The 9,758-nt window shown below is 35.2% G+C and overlaps 1 protein-coding gene across 1 annotated transcript; it reads left to right on the top strand.

The window, feature by feature from the left end:
- Positions 1 to 4,026: 4,026 nt before the first annotated feature.
- On the top strand, positions 4,027 to 8,362 carry LOC145631129 (putative SWI/SNF-related matrix-associated actin-dependent regulator of chromatin subfamily A member 3-like 1). Its single transcript, XM_081683223.1, has 4 exons — positions 4,027 to 5,573; positions 5,842 to 6,133; positions 7,337 to 7,858; positions 7,942 to 8,362. Exons 1-4 carry the CDS (start codon positions 4,122 to 4,124, stop codon positions 8,214 to 8,216), a joined length of 2,541 nt encoding a protein of 846 aa, XP_081539349.1. The 5' UTR covers positions 4,027 to 4,121; the 3' UTR covers positions 8,217 to 8,362.
- Positions 8,363 to 9,758: the final 1,396 nt, after the last annotated feature.

A 9,758-nucleotide genomic window follows, 5' to 3' on the forward strand; every position in this document is an offset into this window, starting at 1 on the left:
GTAGAAGTAGTGATATACACCCAGGTGTATGGTGCATCCTAGGGTATTATTTGCTCATTTCGATGATTATGGCTCATTTTATCATCAAATGAGCAAATAAATATCTTTGGATATACCATACACCCGAGTATACATAACAACCTCTCTGGTTTTGTGAAAGTTGGACGTACTAGACATAGGCGGGAAAATACTACTCCAATTTAGGTCTTCAGTCTCTCTCCTCCATTCCCTTTCTTTTCAAGCAAACTTCCTTTTGCCTACTTTTTCTTCCACAAATCGCAAATCTTGACTAATTTCTCACCCTCTACCTTTCCAATTCTTAAGGTATGTCTGCTCAACAATTTTAAATTACCGTTAAAATGCTTATTTTCATGTTTTTATCTTCAAATTATTTCGTTTTGAATTGGAACTTCAATCTTCCATTTTTGTTATCTATATGAGTTTGTAATCATTCTTCCTATCTTCTCATATTCCTGTGAATTCTTTTATGTTTTGATTTAATTGATTGATTGAAGAATTGCTAAACAAAACCCTAAATTAAAACCCTAGTTAGGTCTTGAATTCAATCACGAATTCAAATATTTAGTATGCAAATTTCAATTTTTTATATTAAATCCCTAGTAGTGCTAGTGCAGAACTCGAATATTTATATTGTAATTATAATAAGCTTTGTTATTTCTTTGGATTTTGAACAAATTTTTGACACTCAGGAAAAAAAATAAAAAAATTGAATTGCAGTAATTTGGTGCTGATTTCCCAATTTCCTTATTATTGATGAAACCATGAAGTTTGAATCGACTCCGAATTTGTTTTATTAAATATCCGATTTCTTGATACTCAGAAAAATTCCTGTTTATATGTTTGATATACTGTATTCTGGGGGTGTATTTATAATTGTAGATGTCGTATGACTTTTTTAAACGATGATTTCCTCCCTCTACATTGAAATAGAAACTCGCTATTTAATGGAAGAAGCTCAGTTTTTTCCACATTTGTCTGTCTCAGTAATATTAGTGAAGCAATACTGAAGGTATTGCATAGATGGATTCGGAGGCTGCACGAACTGCACGAGACTCTCTGGAACTAGCATTTCAGATGTCGAACATACTTGAAACGGGATTAGATCGTCACTCTCTTTCTGTCTTGATTGCACTATGTGATCTTGGCTTGAACCCTGAGGCGCTTGCTGCAGTTGTGAAGGAGCTTAGAAGAGAGCCCCCGCCTTCTTCGACCATCCCACCTGATGCACCTGCTCATTCCTGAACGTTTTTTCCTCTGTCCTGTTATTTGTATTCACCCTTTACCTTTTCTTTTCTATTGTAGAGTTTTTAATTTTTAGTATTGCATTGCTTTGGAGAATGCTGCAGAAGTATCAGCTTCAATATATGCCTGAATTAGCGAGTAGCCTGGTAACTTTGTGTGATACACTGATACTGGTATAAAATTGTTGTTTGTTGATTTCTCTTGTGTGATACATCTGGTAGAAAAATTTGCATTTGCAGTCTTGTACAAGTTCGCCGAGGGGAATTTTAGTTTAATTCGTGAAAGCTGCTAAAAGATTAGCAGAAATTTAACAATATAACTACTGACTGCTGAGAATTGTTGGTTTCTACTCAAAATGTGTCTGATCTCTTAGAAATGCTGATTATAATGACAAAATGTTAGCTTCTTCTTCAATTGTGTTTTCCTGCCTACACAAGTTGATACATGTATTATCTATTTATCTAGATTAATAGGACTGAAATACAAGTTATTCAGACAGTTGTATGCTTGAAAACCTTTGGATGAGACTAGTGAAGCAACTATCTAACAAAATTTGATTCAAGGTTTTTTATTCCACCTAAAATTTTAATCAATCAAGATAGTTGACATGTACATAATGTTAGTGAATTGATGCAATACTTAACATGTAGGAACCTTATATCTAGCAATCAAATAACTTACATCCTTATTGAAATCATTTTCATATGGATTTTTTATTTTGATCTATTTAGAATACATGTAACTTTTCTATTAAAGATGTTTTTGAAGAATGAAGAGGAAAAAGAGATGTTCGAGAAGCCTGAGGAGTGATGAGTCTGATGACCCTTACAAAACATATAGGTCAATAGGTCATTCATTTTTCATTATGGTGCACTTAGGGCATGTTCTCATTGACTGAACTCAGCTGAACTGAACTGAACTGAATTGAACTGAATATTTTATAAGAGAAGAAAATTAGGAGCGGAGCTGAGCTGAGCTGAACTGAACTGAACTGAACCTGAATATTTTATAAGAGAGGGAAATTAGGAGCGGAGCTGAGCTAAACTGAACTGAACTGAACTGAATTTCAACGTAAGAGAACAGACCCTTAATATATCTTTTCTTTTGTAGTAGATATCAACTCGGTATGCAATAACACTTCTTCAATCCTTAAAACACAATTTAAAATGTTTACCATGTTGGTCTTGATAGTTGATATAGTGATTGTTCAATTCATTTGTTGATCAATATGTTGAGCCTGAGGTTCGATATCTAATATTTAGAGAGTAATATATAATTGAGAGTACTAATGTATGGCAAAAGTTGCAGTGAAGGAACTCAAGTTTCAGAATTTGCAGGCAGAGTACTCATCACAAAATCTACCTAGTACAACAGGTTATCCAAGCTTAAAAAAAAGGAAAAATAAATTTCTGACATTTATGTAGAGGGTACTGATGTTTGTAATTGTACCTTTTTAATTCACCTTCTCTCCCCTCCCTTCACATCTTATTCTTCACTCAAAAACAAACACTAGACCACCACCAATTTCACCGTCACCCCCTCATCGTCAACTCCGATGACAACACCATTGCCACCAAAAACTCCAAATTCCTTGCCTTCCTCTCCATAATTCGCCCCAAAAATTCGACATATTTGATGAAGAAGACGAAGTTCAGATCAAATCGCAGGACTTTTGTGTTGGATTTTGAATTTGCTCCAAATTAATTATTATGGGGTTCTTGTTTATTTTGTCCAATCAAATAAACCTTATCCCTCTGTTTCTTTCTCTCTTAATCCAATTCGTAAGTCCTATCTCTTCCCTTCTAATCTCTTTTTTTGATTATTTATTCTTAAAGTGCGCAGATCTAACCCAATTGTTGTTCTTCAAATGGATTTTATTTTTTCTGATCTGAATTTGAGAGATCTTTGTGTAATTGTTTTATTGCTTATTGAGTCATTTAAATTTTGAATTGACTTTTTTCATTGGTTTTTCTAGGTTTTTTTTTTATTGATTAATGCCATTAAATGGGGGAGAAATAGAAGCAAGAACTAGATTGAAAGATACAATAAGGGCCTGTTCTCATTGATTGAACTCAGCTGAACTGAACTGGGCTGAATTGAACTGAATAGAGCTGAAGTGAACTAAAATGAAATTAATATTTATAAGAGGAGGAAATTAGGAGCTGAACTGAACTGAACTGAATTTCAACATAAGAGAACAGGCCCTAAGGGGAAAAGTACCCTCCCTCCAACTTTTGAAACTTGAGTACCTTCTGTGCAACTTTTGTCTAACATTAGTACTCTTAATCATATATTACTCAATATTTAGAACTAGAGAGATCCTTGATCAACCCTTTATCCTTAATTGGAGCACCTAAGTCACAAGTGAAGAGACTAGTCACTAATGCCACTAAATTGTCAATTTGTCATTGTAAATTTGGTATTTCATTCAACCCTTTTAAAAAAGTCAACTTTTGTGAGTCGCTAAAAGCAACTTTGGTATTTGTAATTTTTTTAACCAACTTTTATTAGTTGCGCTATAAGCATATAATTTTATCACAATTTGTCTTTTTTTTTTTTTTTTTTTTTTTTTTTTCAAACTCCTTTAAAATGACAAGGCGATACGATGTACGAGTTACATAGTACGAGTATTACGAAGTATTTAAAAATTTGGGACATAACCCGCTCAACTCCACCTTTTCTGGCTTTTCAAATTTATCGTCGTTGAGAATTCTGAAACAGAACATTTGAAGTGGCCACTTTAAAATCTTCGACCATCTCAAACCCCCATTTCTCTCTAAATTCAACTAAATTTCAAGAACCCTAATTCTCCTTCTTCTTCATTCATCAATTTCTCATAATCTAAAGTTCTAAACAAAATGACAACCTCCTACAATTCTGAAGAAACCCAATTGACAGACCCCCGACTTTCTCTCTCCTCTTCTTCCGAAACTTACATGGTGGGTTTCGTCATCGTCAAAATCGTCGGCATGCAGCACAACACCGCAAGAATAAGCGGCCGACAATTGGTGGGTTTAGTCCGAGATGAGTTGAATGTGCACGACGAAAACGCCATTAGAGTGCTCAATATTCGTGGGGCTCAAGTGGGTTACATTGAACGAGTTGCTGCGAAAGTTCTAGCACCATTAATGGATACCCAATTGATTATTGTTCAAGGTATTGTTCCTAATACTCCTAATTCAGGTTCTAGGTTTAAAATTCCTGTTCAACTTCATATATTTGCTAGAATTGAGGCTTTCCCAGTTGTTCAATCTGCGATTTTAGGAGGTGGGTTGCAGTTAATTTCTGGAAATAGTCCTAGTTTTGCGCTATCGGATGCCAAGGTTGTGAAGGAGAAGAGGAATAGTAAGGATGTTAAGAGTGTTGATGAGATTTTTAAGTTGGTGGGTGAAAATGTGGGTAGAAAAGAGGGTTTGATTGTGAAATTGGAGCCTCCTAAAGATGTTATTTTGCCTGAGTTGTTTGATCACCAGAAAGAAGGGCTTGGGTGGTTGGTTGGGAGGGAGAATTCTGAGGAATTGCCCCCTTTTTGGGAGGAGAGGGATGGGGTGTTTGTCAATGTGTTGACAAATTATCAGACGAACACGAGGCCTGAGCCGATTAGGGGTGGGATTTTCGCCGATGATATGGGATTGGGGAAGACCTTAACTTTACTTTCTTTGATTGCTTATGATAAAAGATGTTGTGGTAGTGTAGGTAATACTAGTGAGAATTGTGGTGATGGGGATAATATAGATGATTCTGGTGATAGAAAGCGAAAAAGGGGTAGTGTTAATACTGCTAGGAAGAAGAGGAAAGTTGATTCAAGTGATGGGGTGAATGAGAACTTGGTATCATCACATACAACATTAGTTGTGTGTTCGGTTTCTGTATTTTCGGTTTGGACAGAACAGCTGAGTGATCACACTTGTCTTAACTCGTTGAAGTACTATGAGTACCATGGCAAGGACAGGATACGTGATATGGAGGTGCTTAAGAAGTATGATGTTGTGCTCACCTCATATAATACTTTGTCTGCTGAGGAGAGTCAATCTGAATCACCGATGAACAAGATGGACTGGAGGCGTATTATCTTAGATGAGGGTCATATGATTAAGAATACCAATGCAAAGCTGAGTCGTGCAGTGACAGCTTTAAATAGTAAGAGAAGATGGGTGGTGACAGGAACACCCATACAGAACAGCTCCTATGATCTGTTTTCTCTTATGGCTTTCTTGAAATTTGAACCCTTCTCTAATAAAGACTACTGGAATAGAGTTGTGCAACAGCCATTAATTCAGGGAGATAAAAAAGGTCTTGAGCGTCTTCAGGTACATCTTTTCTCTTGTGTTTTTTTAGCTTGTGGGAAATTAGTTATGCTTTAGGATAATGCAACACTCATTCTACATAGAAGTATTATTTATAGATAATTCAGCATTATTTGACTTTGTCATTGTTTGTCACTTAGTTTGTTTGCCCCATCACTGATAACTCCATTCCTTCATGCAAAAGAATCTAAAGTACAGTCTACAATCCAATGAATAGCAATGATGTACTGTTCGTTATTCTTAACCTTATTTTTTAAACATCTCATTGTAGGGTTTAATGGCAACTATCTCATTGAGAAGAACAAAAGAGCAAAATTTGATCCAGTTACCATCAAAATCAATAGATACTTGTTATGTTGAACTTATGCATGAGGAACGTAGACTATATGACCGCATGGAAGAAGAAGCCAAACAGATTGTGAAGAATTATATCAATGATGGTAGTGTAACCCGTAACTATTCCACTGTCCTCAGCATTATATTGAGACTTCGCCAAATCTGTACTGATGTCGCATTGTGCCCACATGACATTAAATCCTTGCTCCCTCCAGACAATGTTCAAGGTTTTCACTCTCTTTATGTATTTGCATGTCTGTTTTACATCTTATCCTGTACATACATCCTTTTCTGTCTGCTCTTTTTAAACACTTATCTTCCACTGATGCATCTATATGTTGCTGGGAATGTTGATTACTCTGCAATATACATGTTGGCTCTGTTAGATTGCATATATGTTCAAAGCGCAGAGCTTTCAAGCATTAATGCTGAGGACAGTGGAATCATGAATTCATGGCTAGATTATTAGTGGGTGTTTTCTATAAGATGTACTTTTCCATACATGCTTTTATATGTTAATTGATAATTATGAATAATACTAAGGGGTTACTTACCTGAATTGGTATTTATTTCTAAACTCCACCCTTAACATCTCACCAACTGGGCGGTTTTTGTTGTTGCCTCTTGTTGTTTCTCCTTAGACAATTGACTTATTTATGTAAACTCCTTTTTTTAGTTATTCTGAATTTAATGTCCATTTCCAGAATTATAGTAGGTATTCTGCTCCATTTATTCTACTCTGTCAAAAGTATTATAATTGTTTGAAGCTAAATAAGTTTGCCACGGATTAGCTGTGAATGTCCAGTGGGGGAAATCAAAATATGCAAGCTTTTTTTTCCTTATTTGATGAACAATATTGGTTACCGTTGGCCATCAGAGAGATTTTATATGTTCATTTACTTGTCTTCTAATCACTTACCCATTGTAGATGTTGATAAGGGAACTTAGAGCCTTTTCCTCACAATTTTTTTCTTACTTAGTTACGTATCATGAAACTTTTCAACCTTTTACTAAATGTGGATGTTCTTGTTCTAGATAGATTAGCTTTAACTTTATAGATATTTAGGACTTTCAAATTTTAATCTGTCTTCTATGTACAGCTATGGGAATTTTTTGGTTTTTGAAGCCATATGCTTTTTTTATTTTTATTTTATTTGAGGCAAGCTGTTTTGAAGTCTACCATTATTTTACTAGTTTGCATTGTTGTGGCTTTGTAAGAGCCTGTTTTTTTTTTTTCTTCTTCTGAACATCACATTTTCAGTTAACTAACTTCACATGAAGAAGAAAACAGTCTTGTAGAAAGGATTGAGCTAACAAAGGTATCTAAGGCACTATTGATGCTGTTTCCTTTAACTACATGTTGCTGTTATAATAAAATGCCTAGCATCTATCTAGATATCATTCATCTCCTTGTTATTACTACCCTGCAGATGTGTCTAATAATCCTGAACTGTTGGAGAAGTTGGTGTCATTGCTGCAAGATGCTGAAGACTTCGACTGTCCAATTTGCATCTCTCCACCAGCGGATATTATAATAACAAGTTGTGCCCACATATTCTGCCGTGCCTGCATTGTTAAAACTCTTAAGCTTACCAAAACCAACTGTCCTATGTGCCGCCATCCCTTGTCAGAGTCCGAGCTTTACTCAGCACCACCCCCAGCAGAGTTGTCAGATGACAACAATACATCCTCTTCACCTAAAGCTTCTTCAAAAGTGTCTGCTTTACTGAAACTTCTCTTGGAAAACAGAGGAGTTAAATCTGTTGTGTTCTCACAATTCCGCAAGATGTTATTGTTACTTGAAGAACCACTGAAAGCGGCTGGTATTAAGACACTGCGGTTGGACGGCTCAATGAGCGCAAAAGAGAGAGGTCTAGTGATACAGGAATTTGGTGTTAGTGAAATTGATTCTCCTACTGTTTTGCTTGCCAGTCTCAAAGCCTCTGGTACAGGTATGAGTATGAACTCTTTTTTTTCCTAGTCAGAATGTCTGTTTATCTAGAAGAATGAAATGATTAGAGTTACATAACTGCAGGTATAAATCTTACATCTGCTTCAGTGGTGTACTTATTGGAGCCATGGTGGAACCCAGCAACTGAGGAACAAGCTATGGACCGTGTTCATAGAATTGGCCAGAGAAAAGATGTGAAGATTGTGAGGATCATCGCTCGAAACACAATCGAAGAGAGAGTGTTAGAATTGCAAAAGAAAAAGAAGGAGCTGGCTAAGGGAGCTTTTGGAAGGAAAGTGAATAATAAGAAAGAAACTACTGTAGGAGATCTTTGTAGGCTTATTTCTCTCTCAGCTTAATCTGCTTTCCATAAAAGCATGGTTACACTTAAATGATATCTAGTCCTAAAATTGGCTCTAAGGTGTGTATTTTGGGGGGCGATTTTGTGCAGATTATTAGTTTTTGCCTTTTGATTTGGAATGCAAGTAAAGGGTCTCAGAAAGTGTTCCAGCAGCCCTGTTTTGTACTTGAACATATTAACGCCTTCAAACTTTGAAGGCACTTTATAATCTATTTACAGTAGTCTCTGGCTCTCTGCAGAGTCGGGGACAACAAGGTGGGTCAAGGAATTTATAAGATAGACTTTTAGGTGGTGTTTGGTTGACATATAAAAACATGGGAAGTTGAAATTCTTAAGAATTGAAATTCCCTGGTGGTCTGTTTGGATTTAAGGATTTCATTAGAAATCTGGAATTGGGCTAAATAGGCTGTTTGGATAACTCAAGAATTTGGAATTGTATTTAGCCCAAATCCAAGCCCTTACAAACATAAGGGTAGCTTTAAGAATTTGAAATTCTAATATAATTGACGTAATTTCAAATTCTTGTTTCTCCTCACCACCACTCTCTTCTACCACGATTCTCCCTTCTCCACCATGGCACCCTTGCTTAAACACTTCAACCATTGTCGCTTAAACGCCATTGTAATGCCAGCCAGCTACGCTGACCCAACCATTGTAGCAAAGTCGTCATCGACGCCGCCGTTGACCCCCCAAAATACATCATTATTTGAACTATTTTGACACAAATTTTGTTGTTTACAAGATTGTTTTGTTTAATTGAAGCAAGATTCAAGTTTATAAAGGTTTAATTTCATCAAAATTAAGCTACTTCTTCATTAATTTGGAAGGTAAATTCATGATTTTCATTCGAATAATCAAATTGGGGAAAAATTAGGGTTTATAATATTAAGTAGAAGCATTGATTTTGGATTATAAATCAATCAAACTGCAATTTTTATTAATAATAAAACAGAGAACACTAAATAAAATAGCATAAAATTGATGTTTTTTTTGGAAGAAATTGACGTTAAAAAACTGTTCCAAAACTTGAAATTGATAGTTAGTACAATAAATTAGTCAATTTTGTTTGTTAATTTTTTTTTTTTTTAAAATTTTGTTTGTTCCTTCAATTAAAAATTATCCACTGATCATAAATTTACTTTTTCAATATTTAATTACTCTGCATATCTGTAGAAAATCTATTCTTGTTCATAAATCAGATGGAATTTGAAATCTAGCAATTGAAATTCTACTATTTCCCAAACAAATATTTTGGAATTGAATTCTAAGAATTCAAATTCTGAAATTAAAATCTTTCCTTTGTAATGAATTGAGTATATCCAAACACAACCTGGAGTTATTTGGGTGACATTCATGGAAAGTAGAAATTTCCATGAATTTTCACTTCTCACAAAATGAAGGAACTAAATTACCTAGTGCTGGCTAGGTATGTGGAACTTCTCAAGGGAATATCCACTTCACTTGGTTAACCAGATACTTTTTAGAATTTCCTAGGAAGTTCAATTTCAAGGGAAATCAAATTCCCAAGGATACATTCAGC

Source organism: Chenopodium album, chromosome 5, assembly GCF_948465745.1.
Source record: "Chenopodium album chromosome 5, dcCheAlbu1.1, whole genome shotgun sequence".
Lineage (NCBI taxonomy): Eukaryota > Viridiplantae > Streptophyta > Magnoliopsida > Caryophyllales > Amaranthaceae > Chenopodium > Chenopodium album.

Excerpts from the sequence above, each read along its gene's own strand:
- LOC145631129 (XM_081683223.1), top strand. The coding sequence starts at position 4,122 with ATGACAACCTCCTACAATTCTGAAGAAACCCAATTGACAGACCCCCGA. Across the intron at positions 5,574-5,841 it reads AAGGTCTTGAGCGTCTTCAG|GGTTTAATGGCAACTATCTC; the intron begins GTACATCTTTTC and ends ATCTCATTGTAG. Across the intron at positions 7,859-7,941 it reads TCTCAAAGCCTCTGGTACAG|GTATAAATCTTACATCTGCT; the intron begins GTATGAGTATGA and ends ACATAACTGCAG.